Source organism: Bos javanicus, chromosome 22, assembly GCF_032452875.1.
Source record: "Bos javanicus breed banteng chromosome 22, ARS-OSU_banteng_1.0, whole genome shotgun sequence".
NCBI lineage: Eukaryota > Metazoa > Chordata > Mammalia > Artiodactyla > Bovidae > Bos > Bos javanicus.
This window is the reverse complement of record NC_083889.1, coordinates 39223247-39245758: the sequence shown is the minus strand read 5'-3', so window position 1 is coordinate 39245758 and position 22512 is coordinate 39223247. Positions and strand designations below refer to the sequence as shown.

Below are 22512 nucleotides of genomic sequence, written 5' to 3'. Positions count from 1 at the left end.
ATCTCTTGGCCTCCTCTATCCTGGGCAGAGATTAAAAGTCACCTTGTACACCTTCTCTGTAGGCATATTTCAGAGGTGCCCAAATTGCTTAGCTAATGTCTCTGAATTTTTTTAAAGTGACACATTGCTTGAAGCAGTGAGTGGATGGGATTATTTCAGTTAGGCTTATGCCTTCTGGAACAAACCCACTTATTAATATGCTTAGGATTCTAATCCTGGAGAAGGCAATGGCACCCCACTCCAATACTCTTGCCTGGAAAATCCCATGGACAGAGGAGCCTGTTGGGCTGCAGTCCATGGGGTCGCTAAGAGTCAGACACGACTGAGCGACTTTACTTTCAAGTTTCACTTTCATGCATTGGAGAAGGAAATGGCAACCCACTCCAGTGTTCTTGCCAGGAGAATCCCAGGGACGGGGGAGCCTGGTGGGCTGCTGTCTGTGGGGTCGCACAGAGTCGGACACGACTGAGGTGACAGCAGCAGCAGCAGCAGGATTCTAATCCTGATTTTTAAATCCAAGACATGAACTGGAAAGTAGGTTCCGTATTATTAGTAAGTTACTTTGACCAGCCAGTTAATCTTCATTTTTCTCCCTTTTCTGATCCGTCTTCTAAACCTCAACCATATAAACCAGCAATAGAGGCTGTGTAAATGGACATTGTAGAAGGCTTTTCATTTTCAGAATTGCTTAGAATCTAGGGTAAGGCTCTTGAGCCTGAATGAGACCAGTCTTGAGTAATCAAACACAGAGATAGAGGAGTCAGAAGCAACCAGAAGTTGAAGGTGGATTAGGGTGCCGGGTAATTTTCTTTTTTCATGGGCTACAACATTGTTGGTGGATGTAAGTCACAGGGGATTAGAACACTTTCTTTGAAGTTTCACATCATCTGATAAGGCTGAATGCATTGAAGGGTTCCCCTGAATACAGAACATACCCCTATTATTGGGATCAAAAATCAGAGTATCCAGGGGACATTCCTGGTGGTCCAGTGGTTAAGACCCCGTGCTTCCAGTGCAGAGGGTGCAGGGCCCATCCCTGGTTAGGGCACCAAGATCTCACATTGTGTAGGGTGTGGCCAAAAAATAGGAAAAAAAAAATCGGAGTATCTGTTAAATGTTGCCACAGTGGAAGAGGGGTAACACCATTTTGTAGAAGCACACGAGTTGCTCATGTTGATGGTAAATGTTGTGTTTTGTGACGTGAGATCTCATTGAGAAACCATCCAGACAAGCCATAAATAAGCAAAGTGTATTAATTAAGAAAATGGTTGATATCATAGCCTATCTCCCATCTTCCACCTCTGTACACAGTCATGAAACTCAGGTAAATGTTGCTCTTTAGTAAATGATCCCAATTAGTTAAAACAACAATCATCTTGTTAACTTTCTGATTCCCTAGATTAGCTGGTTGGTGCTTCTGGTCAAGGCCAACTTGGCTGGTCTCTGCAGACTGCAGGTGGTCCTTCTAAGACTGGATGGTCTTAGACAGACTTACTCTCCTGTTTGCTCTTTGGCCTCGGTCTAGTATGGCTTCAGCTGAGACTGCGTGTGTCCGCTCCTCTGGTCTCTTGTCCTCTCTTGTTTCTAGCCTGGCGTTCCTCACCTGGTGGTTTCCAGATTTCAAAGATTAACAAGACAGTATAAACCCTTGCACCCAAGTGCCTATATAAGCCTCTGTCTGCATCATGTCTGCTAATGTCTTTTTGGCCAAAGCAAATGTGGTCAAGCCCAGTTTCAAAGAGTAGAGAAATTGATCTGCGCTCTTGATGAGAGGAGTAGAAAACCACCTTTCCAAGGTGTGTGTGACAGGGAAGGCGGGAGTTGGTGGCCACTTGCCATTTCCCACATACGTTAGAACAACTTTGAGTAGTTGGGCTGGCATTAACATGTCCAGCAGCCCGAATCTGGACAAGGGAGAAGGGGGACCATGTTTTTGTCTCTAACTTCAATTTGATACGGGGTGTTTGTCTGGAGTGTTGCTTTATTCTATCACTCTTAAATTTGGCCATTCACTGATAGACTCTCTTACCTTGCATTCTTGAATTGTATTTCCTTTTTGATTAAGTTTTAAAATGTTTGATTAGTCTATGCTGTGGTGCAAATATGATTTTTTTTTCCATTGTGTAGTGTTCTGTGGATCTTTGCCTTACAGGAATGTTTTGTTCTATAACCAGTGTATTAAACCCCTGGTTTGAGCTTCCTCTCAGGCTATTTTGGAAGTACACTCATGACAGCTTCCGGAATTCTACCATTGTGCTCTGATACAGTGATCCCTTTTTTTTTAATACTTGTAGTCTTTTTGATGTAGCACCAAATTCCACCTCATTTTATTAGTCTATAAACATAACCCCATACACAGTGACAACTGTGTTTGAATTTAGTCATAACTCAGGGCTCCAGACATTAATATGTAATCACTGTTAACTCAGAGCATCCATTCTGCGTTTCTGTCTCAACTTAATGCGTGGTTGGAATCATGGGCTAGTTAATTCCTTGCATTTTTCTGAATGTTACTGGATGTTTAGCAGCAGCCCTGCCTCTACCCCCTTGATGCTCATAGCCCCACCTCCTCTACCCTTACTCATAACAACCAACAGTGTCTACAGACACGATTACATGTCCCCTGGGCGAGAATGGGGAGATAGGTTAAAATGCCTCCAGTTGAACCACTGCCGAGGCAGAAGAGAGAAAGACATCGCTAAGTATGACTTCTTATTAGAGAGCAAACTAGGATTGGCAACCAGACAAGGAGAACTGTAAGGGAGGAAGAGGTGCACTCATTTTTTCGGTTACCTTAAAATTTAACCTACGATGGCCCCGGATTCCCCTGGACTAACCAGGAAACATCAAGTTGGATCTTGCTACACGTTGAAAGGTTCATCAGTATCTTAACTTTATTATGTTAGAAGTGGCTTAAATGTAAATAACATCCCTGAAACAAAAAAGTTTCAGGAGATATACTAGTCATAGATAATGGATTTGGAGAAACTCGGTTGGAAGAAGTTCAATGTACACAAAAGCAGAGAAAATCATATCATGGCCCTTCTGATTCAAATGCCCTAAGATCCTAAATGTGGTTAATGGCCAGTCCTGATGCGTTTGTGCCCTGCTCGCTTCCCCTGCTACCCATTGCTGAATTCTTTGGAAGCAAAAATCATTTCATTTGTTGCTATTTCAAAATGTGTCTCAAAGAAGGAACTTAAAAACCAAAATTATAACATGCTGGTGAAATTTTAATCTTTTGGAAAAGAGAAGATTGAGAGTTATACTGAGCAGTATCAGAAGTTAAGGGGAAAGTATGTGAGTCAGGATCAAAGAAGCTTGACATTTGAGGGGATTAAAAACTCCAGGAGGAGGAGAAGGGGTGTTCCCTGGTGGTTTAATGATTAGGATTGGCTCTTCCACTGCTGTGGCCTGCATTCAGTCCCTGGTCAGGGAGCTGAAATATCCAGCAAAGTGTGCAACGCGGCCAAAATTTTAAAAAGAAAGAAAGGAAAAAAAAATAAAGAAAGCTCCAGGGGGGAATCAAGGTTGGAGACACTGTCTCTTTCAGCTCCTTTCCTCTCTATGTTTGCCCTGCCTGAGTGACTCTTAGAAATGCCTCTTTGAGCATAAGTTAAGGCACATGGGACTGGGATCCTTAAAAAGGAGAGAAGGCTGGCAGGGAACAAATCCAGTTTCAAAAAAGAAGAGAAAAAAAAATCACAAAAAGGTATTGAAATATTCGGTCAATGATGGATTGCTCTCTGATGACTTTCAATGACTTTTTTAGTCGGTTGGGGTCTACTTTTAATAAAACAAAGCAAGGGGAAAGTCTGCTTGCTTTTTAAGATCTTGCTGGGACAACAGTGTTTCTCTCCTGTTCTGATATGTTCTTAGAAGTTTCTCTCTTTTGATTTAGCCTTCCTCACTTGATTTTATGATGTCATAAATCTCCTGTGTTTGGTGAGAGGCATGGTGTATGTGAGACACAAGCAGCTTGCTTGATAGCATCCCCCCTCCCCCTTCTCCTTAGAAGATTAAACTGAGACTGTTGTGTCTGATGCCAGAACAGATTTAACCAATCATGTTTCCTTTACATATAGGTCAGTCCAAGGGACAATTCTGCACTGGATCCTATTATCCACGGGTTGAAGGGCGTCGTCCATCACGGTAAGGCAGCTGCGTACACTTGCCTTTTGCTGGGGTGGGGAGGGCTAAGGTCTCCACCTGAAGGAGTGGGTTATCTCGCAGAGGACAGAACGTGACACCCATTCCTCATGCCCTGATGGTGAAGGGCATGAGAGCCATTATTTGATGGGTAAAGAGCACACCCATTTATTACCTGCAAATGGATCTGGGTTAACAGTAAGCCATTTGTTTCTCTTCAGGTACCACTCAGAATGCATATGTTATAAATCAGAACCTCTTAAGAGGTACCATTCATACACACTGAACCTGCCACCTGCCTCATAGCTATCCTAAATTGATTCCCTTTTCAAGTAACTTTTCATTTATGAATTTCTTGATTTGCCTCTGAGATTTTGGGGAATAAGTTTAAGTAACCCTGACAAGTCATTAAACTTTGCTGCATGTGAACAAGTACCATCAGCTACTGGAATGGAAAATGCTGGGCCGTGTTCTGTGCAGCAGACATGTCTTATCCTCAAGCATAAAACTGGGAGAGAAAGTAAGATAGATGGGTTCTGTCTTACCCAACCTTTTTTTATTGGAGGAATTTCCCTGCAACTTTATTATTGGCGATGCATCATTACCTATGACATCAGGATCGTCTAATTTCAAAAGTACCCTGTCACGGGGAGGTGTGGAGTCGAGAAGTAATGTAATGATTTGCAAAGTTTTAATAATCTAATTAGAATTCCAAAGACATTGACAGAAGTAGCATTAGTAACCATAATAAATCTCCCCTTCATCTCCACGGCTGTGATAAAACATCTTCACAGCTTTCTGGGAGGGTGTCTTTCCACATTAGCCAACTCTGCCGAGCTTAACAAACATTTTACCCCCTTTCTCTCAGGGAAACAAAACCAGTTTTCAGTGAAAGCAAGTAGGATTTGGGATTAATTCTTCTGCTCTTAGACCTGTTCAATCGTACAGCAGGTAACAAGAGTAACCTGCTACTTACTGCTAGTAACCTAGTAAATGTAGAAAAGTAAGATGACTTGAAAACACCCCATTGAGGTTTTCACTGTAGGAAATTCCCATTGCTTCTCTATTTCTTCTCTATTTCTGAAGAAATCCCCTCACACAAAATTGGGAAGTAGGTGGTATGGACAATTCCCTTAGGGAGCAAAACACTTTCGCCAGCTCTTAGGCTGTCTGCCCCTTGGTGACGTGATGCTGATAGCAGTATAGGAGGTAGAGGATAGCAATATAGGAGGAGATTTGCGTTGTACTCTGAACACTTTCAAAAATGCACAGGATGTTGGTGTCATGGGCAACACGCTGTGTTCTCTGAGCTCTTTCTCAGAGGATGCCCTAGAAATCTCCATTGATGAAACAGCTTCTTGAAATTCCAGCCCATTGTGTAGATGATAAGTTTGGGGGGTTCAAATGTACTGAATGATGGACAGGCCTTCCTTCCCCTGGCTCTTCTTGGTGTTATAATACAATCACCCCACAAAGAATTCTAGAATCTTTAAACAGGTACCTCTTCTTCAGCCTAAGAGGAAGTGCTCCATCAGCTGTGGCACTTGAATGGGTCTGTGGCATCTGTCATTGTCTCCACAATGATCAGTGAAGAAGATTCCATCTGTTAGAGAGAAGCAGTAGGCTTCCTTTAGTCCCTAAGTCCCCAGATCTCAGCAAACGCACTGCATTGTGATCATTTGGTTCATGCGCTGCATGCTGGCATGATCGTGTTATCCTTCTTCATTCTGCACAATTACCCTCTAAGAGGCTGTTATGTGTAGGGATGTGGTACCTGTTCTGGCAGGGATGCCCACGATGTGGTTTCAACTCTACCTCCTAATTGAAAAATCAGAGGAGACCTGCAAAAAATAGCTGCAAAGGAAGTTCACTTCTTCTTCTTCTTCTTTTTTTTTTTTTTTTGATTTTTAGAACTCAGCATTCATGTCAGTGTAACTCAGAAGTCATTATCCCCTGGAAGGGTGGACAGATTTCTTCTTTAACACACAAGAGAATGTGTTTCTTTTGTCTCTTAAAATCTGGAAATGCCCCCTTTTTAACTTTTTATTTTGTATTGGGGTATAGCCAATTAACAATGCTGTGATCATTTCAGGTGAACAGCTAAAGGACTCAGCCATACATATGCATGTATCTATTCTTCCCTAAATCTGTTTATTAATCGTTGATATTTGACAGGAAGGCTTGAGCGTTCCTATTTGTGAGTATGTTTGGTTCAACTTTAGTCTTCTGGTCAAAGGCTGCTCTTGGTTTGGGCACGTATGGCTGGCATACCCCTAAGGCTTCCTTGAATTATTCATCATGCCCAGTTATGGAACTCGGATCAAGGTTTCTAATGTCTGGCTTTTATCCTGATTATGTTAAGTAACATATACCGCAAAGGGCACCAGACATGTGCCAAGCTGAGGTGAGGAACTGCAAAGTCACTTCTGCGAACAGAACGACCTAGCCTGGGAGGGAGCCCCAGCCATTCTGGGAGAGGATGCCTTCCATGTTCCAGCACAGGCCTCATCAGGGCCTTGTGGTTGGGGTGAGAGTGTGGGCTTTGGAGCCGGACTGGCCTTGGTGGGGATCTCGGCTTTGCCACTCCCTAGCTGGTTCAACAGCTGCCTCTTGAGCCCCTCTGAGGAAGTTCGCTTGTTTATTCCACAGAAGTGTTGCACGCCCACTCAGTCTGGTCGCTGGACTGATGCACTGGTGAAGACAGACACAAGCCAGCCCTCAGGGACCCGGGAGGAGATGAACGCCACCCCTCTCCCCTTAGCCTGCCCAGACTGTCTCCCCTTCTAGTCTTTGCATCTGCTGTTTCTGTTTCCTCTGCCAGATAAGTTCAGCTCAGAACCCAGATGTCTTCCTCTAATTATTTCAGGTCTTGGTTCAGATCTTGCTTCCTCAAATAATTCTTCTTTTATCCTACCCAACTCCCCACCGGCTCCCCACTCCCATCATTCCTTGTCATTTCATCTTAGGTTTCTTCCTTTGGAGCTCTTAAAGGTATCTGAAATCATGTTGTGTGTTTATTCCTGTGTGAGTGTGCTCAGTCGCTCAGTTATGTCCGATTCTTAGGCCCCCAGGCAGGAATATTGGAGGGGGTTGCCATGCCCTCCTCTAGGGCGTCTTCTTCACCCAGAGGTCGAGCAATCATCTCTTGTACCTCCTGTCTTGGCAGGTGGGTTCTTTACCACTGAGCCACCAGGGAAGCCCGTTTACCCCTGTATTATCTCCTTAAGTGTAGGCTTCATGGGAGCAGAACCCATGTGTATTTAACAGCTAATAGATCCTCAGGAATGTTAGCTAAAAGTGTGACTCAAGTAAAGATGCAAATAGGTGAAAAATATCAAAATATAAAATTGGAAAAAGAAGAGGAGGAACTAAAGGCTGCTTAGGCTTTGCTTTCATTGGGAAGAGAAAGAAGTAGGATAATGTCTTGGAAACTTGATTTTGCACTCTGTTCCTGGGCCGTGGTTGACTCTCGTTTTGATAACTCCCATCACTTCTGTCTTTCTTCCAAAAGAGAAGAAACATCTGAGATTGCTTTAAAAAAAAAAAAAAAAAAACCTCCTCTTGAACTAGAAGTGTTTTGAGTTGAAGGTCCTATGAGGGATTTGAATGCTCTGTTAATGTGATGAGACATAAATAATCATGCCCTTCACAGAGTGTCTGGCTTGGGAACGATGATAGAGACATGTACAAAGAAGAAATCAATACGGATTTCTGTTCCAGTTCACCATTGTCTTTTATTTCCTCAGCTCTGGGAGTCTCATCTTAGAATATTAATTTCTCATTAAATGAATTTTTTTCTAATAGGAAGAATCTTACATATTCCTCCAGCTGAAATGTCAGTGAGGAATCTGGTTCCCCTAGCCAACCATTGGCCTTTGGTCACTAATGTCCCCTGTGAAGCAGATGAAAGATTGGATTTCAAGGGGAAGAGACTGCCTGGGAAGGATAAAGAGGAGAGGGAGCGGGAGTGGGTGGGGAGAGCATTAGAACCCCAACACAGGTCTGACACCTCCAAAGAGAGGGAAGCTAGGAGGACTGGCTGAAAGCATCTCTAAGGAAGTTTCGGCTGGGCCCTCGGAGAACCCCAGAGACAAGGCTGCCAATAAGAGGAGTCCTCTGTGTGCAGGAGTGACCCCACCTTACCCGATGTGGTCACTGACTAGACATCCTAACACGACCGGTCTCCCTGGAGGCACAGCAGCTGACAAGCCTCCTCACGGCAGCTTGTCTCTAGAAGGAAGATCTTAGGGGTTCTCCCATGACTGGTCCAGCTATTGACGTTTTCCTTCCAAAGACGTTTTCCTGATCACCTTGCCAAAAAGTTGATGACTTGTGCCTCTCACTTTTCCCATGCACAGAGCTTTTTACAGGCACTGCTTGCTGCTTTTGTGCACACTTATTAAGCACCTAATGTAAGTACACCATGAAGCCACGCGTAGAGAGAGAGCACAGCTGAGTTTATAGACAGTCAGGAGAGACATAAGGTTAAATATGTAATTACAGACTTTACTCAGACTTGGGATTACAGAGCAGGCATCTCAGACAAAATGACCCTTGAGACCTAAAGAGTGCATAAACATTGTCCAGGTAGAGAAGGGAGCCTAAGGTTTCAAGCAGCACCAGCATAGAGGTGGCATGTTTGAGACCCTGAGCTCTGAAACCTGGCTTCTCTCATGCTGGGGAGAAATACCTGGAAATCTCTTGGCAGTGGAACGTGCACTCTCTTAAGGGTTCATTTTTCTATGTAAATTGTGATTTTTACAAACTTGAGAGGCGTGAAGAAATAGAATGAAGAGAGGTGATTTGCCATTGATTCTGATCCTGTCTATCTCTTGAGCCACAGATTGAAGCACTAAACTGTATCTAATCAGAGAATTTATTTACACTACCAGTAGCATCTGCTGGAAAGGAAAGAAATTGTGAATCAGATTCACTGCACCGAGTCAGTCATTCACAATGCTTTTTGTATGTAAGAACCAGGACTTGTGAGCAGCCACGCCTGATAGAAATAATTGGTTTCAAAGAATTTAGTCTAATTCTAATTTTTTCAAAACCCATTAACAAAAATAAACTTGTATGTGAATTAGTATAAAAGCCTGACTTAGTATAAAAACATACCATTTCCCTAATAAGTATTTTGTACCCAATTGACCAGTGCTAAGAAATAGACATTGTATAATCTTTCAGTGAAAAGGGATGTATTATTTTTCTTTCCGTTTTCAGATTGTCTGCTTTCTATTCTTTTTCATAATATCTACCCAAAGAAAATCCAGCAGACTCTACATACACCTAGTCTAGAATGCTGTCAGGCATGGGAAGACAAACCATTCCCTCCTGTCAAGCATCCAAGAAAGATTTGGGTTTTTTGAAGGAAATTTGATAGTAGTGATAGTTTGATTGTTTGACCTTTGACTGTCATCTTTTTTTTAATGTTTTTTGACACTCATTTTTATTTACTTACGTGTTTGGCTGTGCCGTGTCTTGGTTGAGGCATGCGGGATCTTTAGTTGTGACATGCAGGACCTTTGTTGTGGCATGTGGGATCTAGTTCCCTGACCAGGGACTGAACACTGCACTGGGAGTGCAGAGTCTTAGCGGCTGCACCAGCAGGGAAGTCCTGAGCTTTGACTGTCTGTTTCTCTTTGTGATTTCTTTTTCCTGAATGTACTACTTTAATGAGCAGGAAGGTATCGTCCTCATTCACAGGAAACGTAAGGAAGACAGTTAGAAATTGCCTCAGACATTAGGCAGAACAAGATAGCTCTTCGCTCTGTCTTCCCTTCCCGCACGCTTCTAAGAAAGTTATCAGTGAAAGCGCACATACATTATCACCTGAGAATGACTTTCTAGTGGTGTCACACAATGAGGCTCCCACAGGCTTTACTTGTTAAAACTCAGCACAGTGGAAGTTGAGTCTATGAAAGATCAAAACTTCCTTTGCAGAACGCCTCCCCTAACTGACTAGTTTGTTCACTGGGCTCACTTAGAAGGTATTTTTTACTCGTCTTCTCCCCTGCTCTGGGATACTCATCATCCACTCACCAGGTCTATGGACAAAGTCCATGAATAGCTAGACTCAATCTAGGCACCTCGCAGAAAGGGAAGTGATAACATAAATGCTGCAAATCTATGTGACTGCCAGCCAAGGGTTTTTATTCAGTGGTGAGATCTGCTGTGTCTGCGTCTGTTCTGTTCTCCATATCCCACCTGCGAGGACTGAGGTGTCCATGATCAACGCTAACCTGGAAGAGACTCCAGTCATCAAACAATCTGAATTCCTTCTAAAGAGGTGGGTAGGCTTTGCCTTGTCAACTGCCAATGCCACAGATAGACTGTTTAAAAGAAAAAAAAAACTAGCCCTGAGCACAGCACAGTTGACACTCCAGGAGAGGTACTGTGGGGACTGCAGATGGTGCAGCCTTTCCAGAGGCTGGGTAGCCTTACCCTCTGAGCCAGCAATTCCACATGTAGGTATATACCCAGGAGAAATGGCCACAGAAGCGCTTGTACACAGGAGCTTTGTTTATAACAGCCCCCAAGTGTAAACAGCCCAGATGGCCTCTAAGAGGAGCCTAGATATACAAGGTTTGGTCTAGTCATAGTGAGGGAATAGTCTGCAGTAATGCAAAATGATGAACTTGATTCACACAAAAATGAAAGCTCATGTGCTGCATGGTTCTATTTATGTAGAGGTCTAACATAGACACAACTAACCTTGGTAGTAAGAGGCAGAATAGTGGGGTAAAGGCATACATACACTGAATGAGAAAGGACCCAAAGAAGTCTCCCGGGCAATAACAGTATATAGATCTGGAAAATGATTAGATGTTACAAGTAGAATATAAACATTTACCATACTGTCCCCTTAGATTCGTGCATTTGACTATTTGCAAACCAAAGAATAGCACATGTGCATTATATATTAATTTCTCAAAGATATTATATTCACAAAGATCAAAAATAATCTGGTACCATGCACCAGGTAGTCAATATTAAAAATCCTGACCATATCAAGTGTTGGCAAGGATATGAGTGCCAGGAATTCTCAGGTCTCCTGGAAATGGTTTGGCAGTGTCTAGTCGAATTGATTGAGTAGTTGCACTGCTGTGTATGTCCCCTAGAAAAACTCCAATAAAAGCACACCATGAGCTGTGTATGAGATTGTGGTGTTCGTCGTTTTTCCTGACTGCCAAAACCCAGAAGTGCCTCAGATGCCCATTGTTAGCAAGCTGGATAAATACAGTGAAGTATGGTCATACAATGAAACAATTCACCCCAGTGAAAAACGTGTGGAATCTTGTGGCTCTCGCCAACATGGGCACATCTGAAAACCGTAAGGTGGTGCAGGAGCCTGAAGAATGCGCTGGATGTTAAAAAAAAAACAAAAACAAAAAAAAAGGTGGGGGTGGGGAACCAGAAACCAACACAGCATTGTAAAGCAATTTTCTACCAATTAAAAAATAAAACTTTTTAAAAAAGAAAGGGAAGTCCTATTCTGTTGTTTAGGAGTGCACATGTCGGTGGTAAAAGTGTAAGAAAAGGAAATAGTGATTATTTGAAAGCAAAGGTTTCTTTTTGGAGTGGGGAGGGAGAATGAGGAGGACCTCACCCTGGGAGGGTGGCAGGTCTCTTCATGTTCAGAGTGGTGTCAGTCCAAGGTTCGCTTTAGGATTATTGATCAGCAGGACATTTGTATCTGTGTACCTGTCTGCATGTGTGTTAAATTTCACCATCAAAGACACTGATGAGCATTAGAAAGTCAGAGATGCAGGCAGGGCTTTATTCTGGGACATATCAAGTACCAAGTGGCCTCACAGCAAACAAACAGACAGCGTTTTTGTTTTTACAAACTTTTTATCATAAGTACCCCTGACATGTAGTTTATTCTCTCTACAAATTGATTGCAAGACCCAGGAAAGAACTGTGGCTATCTCGGGATTGTATCATTAAGCAATGACTTTGGAAGCCAATAGTTCCTTGTGGAATTTAGAAAGGAGAAATCGGAAACCAAGGGGATGAGGTGGCAGGTGACAGGTTTGAAAACAGAAACTCCTCACTGCTAATGTGCTGGTACATGCTGGCTCTGCACCAGGTCAGGGTGTAATGTGCCCTGCAGCCATCACTAAATCCTCTGGAAACCCTCTGAGATACAACTCTCACATTCCCCGTTACATAGGAAGGCAAGGAAAGCAGGCAGTACCTGGGTGACTTGAACCAAGGTCTTCGTGACTTCAGACTGCCTCTTATTATTCCCAGGCCATCTCCTGCTCTGTTCTTGGCCAGGATTACCATTTGCTTCTTTTAGTTGATTGAAGCCCATCATATAGACTTGTTGAAGGGGCAAGTGAAGAAATACTTGAGGACCATACTCTCATCATCACTCCAACACCATTTTAATTATCCTTGAAGCAAAGAGCTTAGCCTGAACTTTCTGTCCAAGACTTAATGGCTGAATCGCCTGAAAATATCTTGCATGGACTTCGGAAAAAGACATCCTAACGCAAGGAACATTGATAGCAAAGTATACTATTAGTCGGAAATGGCTGTATTATTATAATCCAGCAGCAAGGAGATGAAGGAGAGATGAATTGATGTGATCTGAGGGGTTCTTGCCTGTTTTGTGTAAGTGAACTTTGAACCCCTTGATCATAGCATCCATCCATCAAATGCTTATTAAGTGCTAGTTTGGGTGTTGAGGGCAAAATGATCAACTAGATGTCCTCTGCCTTGGGAAAAATTTTAATCTCATGAGGATTTTTTTTTTTTTTTTTTTGGTTCTTGCCATTCTTGTTGTTGAAGGTCAAAGAGATTATTATTTGACTGCAGAGTCATCTCATGTGTTCACGTGATTATAGTTGGCCTGGAAGGAATGGAATTTGAAAAGGAATTTGGCATTTCATGGTTTGAAAGGAATTTTTATTTTTAAAAAATTTGCTTGTGGGATAATTTTAGAGGAGTGGAATTTTGTTATTTTTCATTTGAAATTTGACTCTTCCAGAACATTACTGAACAAGGATTCTAGACCAAGGCTATAGAGTTCAGGTTGTCTTAGATTTGAATGCTGGCTCTGAAGCTTGGGAGCTGTGTGATCCTGTTCAAATCGGTGGTTCTCTTTGTCCCTGAGATTTCACCTGGGGGCGTGGTGATTATGAAAGTATCTGCTTCGTATTAATGATAAATGCTTTAAGACAGGGAAAGTACTGAGAAGGAAGGGTGCCTGGCATGTGTCCACTGTCCTTGAAATCAGAGGTCAGGAAATACAATCTGTGGGCCAGGTTTGGCCCACTGCCTTGTTTTTGTAAGTAAAGTTTTATTGGAACACAGCCACACCCATTCATTGATTTACTTACCGTCTATGACTAGGGCTTCCCTGGTGGCTCAGATAATAAAGAGACTACCTGCAGTGCAAGAGACCCAGGTTCCATCCCTGGGTCTCGAAGATCCCCTGGAGAAGGGAGTAGAAACTCACTCCAGTATTCTTGCCTGGAGAATCCCATGGACAGAGGAGCCTGGCGGGCTACATACAGTTCATGAGGTCCCAAAGAGTCTGACACAGCTGAGAACTAACACTTTGATGACTGCTTTTACACTATAATGGCAGAGTTTTGTAACCGAGGGACTCTTTGGCCTGCAAAGCGTTAAATATTTTTACTTACTCGCTGGTTCTTTACAGAAAAAATTTGTCAACCCTGCCTTGTCTAAATGGTAATAGCTATTCTGGGTCTACTAATGGTGTTGCTTCGCGCAGTGGTATGTGCATTACTTACCATTTGATACACTCTACAGAGATGGGCTTCCGTTTAGATTTTGCCCAAATTGCTACATCATCCAAATATATTTCAGTGGAATTAAAGAGGGTTCTGTTCTGTTTTAATGTTAACCTTCAAGAAAGAAATCATTCAGATTTCCTCCCTCTTGAAGGGAAAAACCAGTGCTCTGTTATTTACGGGCCACTGATAGTTTTGAACATCTTAACACGCGACAGAATTTCCCCTTTGAAGTTTTCTGTTTCCAGCATCTAATTACATGGAACTTTCCTGAAGTGAGTTATAAATATGCAGCACCCTGCACTGGACTAATTTGCTCATGTCTGTTGTGGATCCGGGAAGGGCAGATGCTTATCTGAACCCCCTTTGATCTCAAAATCTTCTAGAAACAGGCCCACTTCAGCCATTTCCACAGTTTCCTGGATTTGGGTGTGTCAGAACCACCACCATAGACGTGGGCTACTTCCATGTCTTTTCTTAGCCAAAGCCAGGAAATGGGATGCTGTGGGCTCTTATCACTAGGAACGCTTTTAACAATCACTGAGACAGAAAAAGCCTTCAGAAGTGATTCCTTTTAGGTTAGATTTGAATTTGGAGGCTCCTTCTCATTTAGCCAGCCTTCTTTATCAGTGTGTCATCATGAGAACAGGATTGTGGGAGCCCAGGGAAATGCCCGTTTCCTGATTCTTTCACTGGGGTGTGGAGGGCAAAGAGACAGTTTTAAAATGTCTCCACTGTGTCCTGCAGAAGCACTTGGTCAAGTGCGTGGGGCTCCCTGGGTGACTTTGCTACCCTAGTCTGTGCACGCCACCTTGGTGTAGTAGAAGCAGGGTCATGTCATGGCCAAGAGCACACGCTCTGGGTTTGAGTTTCAGTTCTGCTTTTGAGTAGTTGTACAGCCTGCACAAATCACTTCATCTCTTTGTGTTTAAATTTTCTTAGCCATGTAAAGTGGTAATAGTAACACCACTTACTGGTTTTTCTCGCGGAGCCAGTGACTTGCCAGTGACTTACTGTACATACTTGTGCCTGATACACGGTCAGCATCCAGCGTCAGCGGTTATCACTGCCCTCCCCCACCCCTAGCGACAAGTTACTGTTGTTACCTGGGTGTTTTTTTTTTTTTTTTTAATTTATTTATTTTTAATTTGTCTGCACTAGGTCCTAGCTGCAGCACTGGGATCTTCGATCTTCATTGCAGCATGCAGGATATTTAGTTGCAGGAGGTGAACTCTTGGTTGCAGCATGTGGGACCTAGTTCCCTGACCAGGGATGGAACCTGGGCCCCCGGCACTGGGAGTCTGGAGTCTTAGCCACTGGGCCAGCGGGGAAGTCCCTGTTGTTACTTGTTGATGTGGGTATGGTGGAGGCCATGAGGCGACAGGAAATAATTGTGGATCTCTGAGTTCTGCCCCATCACCACCTGGCTATTGAAATAGAATGTGTGTTGCTTGACTTAGTTGGGTCATTCAAAAATCAAATTAAGTGATGGAGAAAATGATCACAAAGTTGATTCGGGAGAGCCGGTGCCTTTGAGGTGAAGGCATAGGGAAGTGGACCAGGAACCAGAAAGAGGCTGAAACGAAGAAAGGGGAACCTTTTATCTGTTAACTTCTTGCTGTGTGCTGAGCTCTACCTGGATGTTTTAAACATAGAGTGTCATTTAATCTCAACAGTAGCCCAGGGAGATATGAATTCTGAATCCATGGTACAGATGGGTAGACTGAGCCTCACAGAGCTGTCTCATTTGTCCTGGCTCATATCAGTGAAACAGTGATTTGAACCCATTTGTATTAGACTCAGATTCATTCTGCTGGACCAGTTTTCATTTCCATCCTCGACTGTCTTCCTAATTATTGTCAAAATCACTTACCTCTGGGTTTCTGCCTAGGTTTCTCCTCTCTGAATTAGGTCATTAACTGAGTGTCTAAAAGAATATACATGCCATGTGAGTTATGGCCACCAGAACCGTGTCAGGGGAGAGGCAGGCAGTGAAACTGTTCACTGGTAACACTGGGTCTCCGTCACTGTATAACTCTGTATAAGCTCAGTGTCCTGTGCATTCTAATTGTTGATGGGACTCTGAGCTCTTTGTGTAGTTTCTCTTTGGAAATGTTAATGTCGGCACGTGCTTCACTCCAACATCAATCCTTAAATCAAAATACCACATTTGGCCATCTGCAGCTGCCAGTAAACTCAAGGGGGTGAGATGTCTTTGAACCTGCGTAAAATGGCTGTTAACCTTGGAGGGCCACCCTAGGTCCTTGAATTCAGGAGTCTGATTATCAGGTGAGCACTCTCCTGCTCAAGTCGCCCTTGCTCAGACCCTGCAGTAAGACGCCATCATGGGAGCTTCTCAGATGTTCTCAGACCATACCCATGGTGAAAGCCAAGGGGCATGTATTAAATTCTCTGCCCACTGGCGGAGACTGTTTCAGAGGCAGAAATAAGCTCCACACATCTCTGAGGTACCCTTTAGTTTGCTCCATTTACGCTTGCATAGGATCACTTGTCCCCATCCCTTCTAAACACCCTACCCTTCACAAAGGAGTAAGTGTCAGCAAACTTTCTCAGTAAAAGGATTGAGGGCAAAATTTTTTAGGTTCTGCCGGCCATCCATTGTGGGCTGCAACAACTCAACTGCCCAGTTTTAGCCTGAAAGCAGCCATAGACAATGGCGTGGCTGTGTTCCAGTAAAACTTTATTCACGAGAGCAGGTACTAGACAGGATTTGGCCTCGGGGCACAGTTTCCCCACTTGTGAATTAGAGCTCCTTCGTGACTTGGTTCAATCAATGTTTTCAGCCCTGTGTAGTGGACCTGTCCTCTCAGGTACTGTCCTGGGCCCTGGGGATGCAGTAAGGAGCCACAGTCTTGGTGTAATAGAGCTTCCAGTTAGCTTAAAAAAAAAAAAAAAAAAGCTATTGTTAACTAATTACACAGATTGTATAGCTATGACCATTGTTTAATTAGCAACTTGTTGCCTTTATTAATGACTTTTGAAGTAATGATTCATCTTACAATTGATGGTGACACGGATATGAAGAAATCTAGGATTTATTGGTTATTTAAAATACACCAGCTGCTGTGTTTGTTCCTTCGTTCTCTTTTCACAGTGATTGGGCATCTGCTCTGTTCTGGGCAGTGTCTTAGTTGCTGGATGTACAGGGTACCCAAAAAAGATGAGGTATTTTTCTCTTGTGGAATTATCCAACTCTTGAGAAGAGACCAACAGTAAATAAGTAAACACAGGAAGGAAAAGGTAACAGAAAGGTGAGGAGGAAGGTGATGGTCAACAAGGGAGAAGCTGGAGAGAAGTTGGGCTGCAGAGCTAGATCCTGGAGGGCCTCATGGCTGTGGCGAGAAGCTTGGATTTTACTGTAAATGAAATGAGAAGCCCCGGGAGGATTCTGAGCTGGGCAGTGTCAGGATTAGATTTAGGTCTACGAGGTTAAGTGAGTTCTTCAGTCTTCAGAGAGATTTCTTCACCTGATCATGTTTGTATCTGCTGCAGGCAGGGTGCCCAGAGACATGGACTCAGGTAGTAGAAAAGGATACCCAGACTCCCTCGCACTTCTCTGTGTGATCTTAGGTCAGCCGCTTTCCCTCTCCGGACCTCATTTTCTTTATTTGTACATGGAATAGAACTAGCATCCTTTGAAACTCTTCAGAACCCCGCAGTTCTCTGTGGTTCTGGGGTGACTCCTCAGGGATCCCCTTGTTGTAACCTCAGCGTAGTACTTGTTCCTTAAAATCTTCTGTCATGAAGCCTTGCTGAAGCTACACCGTGAAAATGGTCCAGCTCCACTTGGTTGCCCCATCTTTGCCATTTTATCCTCATTTTTTTTTCCATCTTCCTTATAGATGAGAGATGACATGTCTGCTAGTCACCATCCAGTCAGATGGAGCAAGCTTCATTTCTTATATTTAGATCATGAAATGAGTTCCTTGAGTCCCTCTGCCACCATCATAATTACAATGTAATGCTCTTTAACATCCGTGGGGGCTGCTAGATGCCAAGCTCCTGAAGTCCTGGAGTTCCGGCCCTCCGGCTCTTTCTCCCCATTATGAGTTCCCGTTTTTTGTTTTTGTTCAGCAGGCCCTTCTGTCACCAGCTTGTCTGACCCACCGCCCCTCCCAGATCACACAGTCCACATGTGCCTAGTCCAGGCTTCACCCAGAGCTGCTGACTTCAGTTGAGTGTTTTGGCCTCGTCACAATTTTTAGCCAAATTCCAGGGTATCCTTAACTATCAGCTGATTTTCTTTTTTTTTTTTTCCCCCTCCTTGAGTTGTCAGATTTGGGCTCTTGAACTTTTCTTCCAGTTTTCCTTTTCCTCTGCTTCACTTCACCACACACAAGGCAGAACCACTTTGCAGTGGCCTTTCTCTCTGCCCAGAATGTCCTCCCCAGGTAGGCACATGGCTCGTTTCCATCTTCAGGTTTTTCAGTCAGAGGCTTCCATCTCAAGGGGTCTGTGCTTAAAACCCCATTTTCAGGACAATAGTCAGAGATAGTCACCTGATTGAGAAATGGGTCATTCAAATATAACTAAGTTGTTGGCAGCTGAATTTGGTCATGAATTAGCCATGAATAGAGCAGTGAAAAAAATGTTCCAGGCAGAGTGGAGAGGCAGTGCAAGGGCCCTGGGGTGGTATGATCATGGAGTAGCCAGAGGTCCATGTGGCTCAGCCTAAGGCTCAGAAAGTAGCAGAGGATGAGACTGCAGAAGGCAGAGGAGCCCACTGACACAGTCCTCATAAAAACTGACTTCTCAAGTGTGATCAACATTATTAAATATGCAGAACCTCAGTCCCCATTCCCAAGCCTACTGGCTCAGAATCTATAGTACAACGGGCATCCCAAATGATTTGCATACACATTGGTTTTGAGCAGCACTATCGTAAATCTTCTCCCATTTAGCATCACGTAATCCCCAGTTTTTGCCCAATGTCATTCTCTCCCTGCCTTTCCCTGTATGAAGCAGAAGGCCAGTCCTACCCCAGTGATTTTAAGCTTTTAGGGAAAAATTAATAGCTTTTCCTTATAAAAAGTTTTGGAAAACACTGAAGAAACCAGTCCTTGGGCTAAATATCAAAGTTTGGGCTTTCTGTTCTTAGTTTATTTTATATATGTCCCTAAAATTGGTTGAGTTCTTGTTTTGAGGATTTTCTTCCCTTTGCCACCATCACATTCTGTCCATACTCTACAATGCAATGCTCTGTTAATTGGGGTGTGTGCATATGTTTTCAGTATAATTCCATAGGTCTTGATTAGTGCATAGGTCTCCTCTCTGTGCTGATTGTTCATCATATTTTATAAAGGCTTTCTTTTTTCCTATATAACCAAAGCATTGAAAATATTAGGTTATTAACACACTGAAAAACGCAATCAATCAGATGATTATCATCTAATGTTTTAATGATCACATTTTTAATCCAATTATGCATGTTTGAATCTTTCAAATTTTCTTTAATTAAAGATTGCCTCCTGGCACTGCTATCAGAAATAAGAAATTGAACAGAATTGAGCCAGATATAATTTAATGTTGAAAGGAAACTGCAAGGATAACTGGGCCTCTCTGCATTTAATGGTTGACCATGACTTTAAAGCCCTCATACAAAATTTTCTAATTGATAAGAAAATTTAATCATCTCCGGATATACTCTGTTTGCATTCAAATAAGGTATTTCTTTTTCTAAATAAACCTCCCCTAACTGATTATTCATATTGTCGTTCAGAATGCTTAAAAATGAAAGACAGAGTTGGGTGAAATGTAGACTACTTAATACAGTGTGTATTTAATAAAAAAGTCATACATTATTCATTTTTGCAATTTGAATAACTTTGAATTTAGCATCCCTGTTCCTCATCTTTTTCTTTGATGAACAATTAATTATTAAAATATAATATTGTCTGCATACAGCACTGGGATCCTTGAAAGTGGAATATGAGATTCATTCCTTTTCAATTCTTTTATCTAGTAATGCACAGTACCTGCTTATTATGGTATAATGGAATGAATGGTAGGATAAGCAGAGTGTTTCAAATATTTTTCTCAACTAGTTAAGTGTCTGGGACAGCAATGTTTCAAATTCAAATTACTAATTAGGATAAAAGTTGGAGGCAGAGTGTCCTGATCTGGATGGCTTTAGAGTCAAACTGCCCTTTATAATAGGATTCATTTTAACAAGTACTTATCTGTGCTTATTCTGTGCTTTCCTAAGCCCTTAACTGTTGTTGATTCTGGTGGCTCAGACAGTAAAACATCTGTCAACAATGCTGGAGACCCGGGTTCGATCCTTGGGTCCGGAAGATCCCCTGGAGAAGAAAGTGGCAACCCACTCCAGTACTATTGCCTGGAAAATCCCATGGACAGAGGAGCCTGATAGGCTACACTCTATGGGGTCGCAAAGAGTCCACTGAGCGACTCCACTTTAACTAATGTTGATTCATGTAATACTCTCCTGATGAGATAAGCCTTCAGATGAGTCACTGTTATAAACCCATTTTACAGATGAGGAAATAGTTGCAGAAAGATTAAAGTAACTTGTCTTAGGTCAGGCCCTTAGGTAGACTAATTAGGTTTCAATTCCAGAGGCCTGGCTCTAGCAGTCCCTATTAAACAGAGTGAAGTAAGCCAGAAAGAAAAATACCAATACAGTATACTAACGCATATATATGGAATTTAGAAAGATGGTAACAATAACCCTGTATACGAGACAGCAAAAGAGACACTGATATATAGAACAGTCTTACGGACTCTGTGGGAGAGGGAGAGGGTGGGAAGATTTGGGAGAATGACATTGAAACATGTATAATATCATGTATGAAACGAGTCGCCAGTCCAGGTTCGATGCACGATACTGGATGCTTGGGGCTGGTGCACTGGGATGACCCAGAGGGATGGTATGGGGAGGGAGGAGGGAGGAGGGTTCAGGATGGGGAACACATGTATACTTGTGGCAGATTCATTTCAATATTTGGCAAAACCAATACAATATTGTAAAATTTAAAAATAAAATAAAAATAAAATTTAAAAATAAATTTAAAAAAAAAAGATTTTCTTAGTGAGGGAGTGTAAATTTTTAGATGAAAAGTGCATTCTTCTTTATTTCCAATGGCTATACTCAGAACTCTCGATCTTGGGTCCAGCCAGTTAAGTGCCTTGTGGCTTGTGAGGGCTTTCTGGGCAGTGCCAGAAATACTGGGTAGCATTTCTAAAGTTGTTTCTAACAGTTAAGCATTATGAGGGCCCCCATCTTGCCAGTGGAGCACTCCTATGGGACTGAGCAGAAAACGGAATTTTCAGAAATAGCAGTAATAATTAATGTTTGAGTTGAACTTAGAAAACTCAAGGGAAAAAGAAAACAACTTGAGAGTTAATTCTGTAATGTATGTTCATAGAAAAAATTCTCGTTAACGATGGAGGCCCCTGAAATGTAGTGTGGCCCACCCCCCTTCTTGCTGTGGCTCTAGGATGGCCTTCTACCACTACCCCCTCCGCCCTCCCATGCTTGGCGTGAAATCGGGAGTGGGCACAATGTGGCCCAAGGACCAAATCCGTGTCACTGTTTCCGTGTGGCTTCTGAGCTAAGAATGGTTCTCATATGTGAACCCTAAGTAAGCAAAATCTTATTCCTGCCTTCTCCCCAGTCCTAAAGAATTCCATTCTTCCCATTAGTAGATGTAAATTTTTTAAACTGTCCTCAGTTGTTATTAGCATTTTGAACATCGTTAATAAAGTCGTGGAAATGTGTTTGTTATATAGCTACCTATGTAACATCTTTGGTTTTGCCTCTTGGCCTGCAATACCTAAAATATTACTCTCTGGCACTTTCTAGGAAACATTTGCTAGTCCCTGGCTTAAAACACAAACCAATCTCGGCTGCAAGCCACTGTGCTAATAAGAACATCACGTTTATTAGTCTGATTAATTGTCACTCCTGAGGGGTAAATAGCCTCAGTTTTTCCATTTTACAGATAAGGGAAGTAACTCAGAGAGGTTGAGAGCCTTTCCTGAGGTCACACAGCTATTGAATATCAGTTGATTCTGAAGCTCATGCTAGAGCTTTGGCAAAGAAAATTGTAACCTACAGTTCTCAGACTGATGGAGACTATATCAGACATGCTATGCCTCTAAGGCACTAGTAATTCTGTTTAAAAAAAAAAAAAAAGAAAACACATGCAGAAACATTCAAGGAAGTACATGGCTAAGTATAGGCTTAGTAGTTTAGAGGAATAATAATAATAGTAATAATACAAGTAGTAAGAATTAGAGTGAGAATCGTATGTCGTTCATGAGATGTTTAGTCTGTTCCCAGCTCTTTCTGAACTCCATTTGCATACAGATTTATTTAATCTTCACAACAGCCTGGGAAGGTTTAGTAACTAAGATCACACAGTTCACAGGTGGAAGAGTTGGGATCTGAACCCAGTAGAATGAGAATCTGCTCGTTTCACCAGTTTCTGTAGGAATGCAGAAATGAAGGTGCTGATGAAGTTTTCGGCATTTGGTGATATTTCCTGCTCACAGACTTAACTGTTTCTGATTCTCAGTGGTATCTTTGAAGAAAGAATCCAGTCTCCTTAAGTTT

The 22512-nt window shown here is 42.6% G+C and overlaps 1 protein-coding gene across 3 annotated transcripts in view; it reads left to right on the top strand.

Moving 5' to 3' along the window:
* PTPRG (protein tyrosine phosphatase receptor type G) overlaps positions 1-22512 on the top strand; it is a 777275-nt gene that overhangs the window by 596547 nt on the left and 158216 nt on the right. For all 3 annotated transcript variants that reach the window (XM_061396518.1, XM_061396519.1, XM_061396517.1), the window contains exon 6: positions 4086-4152. In XM_061396518.1, the coding sequence (XP_061252502.1) occupies positions 4086-4152 (67 nt within the window). The remainder of the gene's footprint in view (positions 1-4085; positions 4153-22512) is intronic.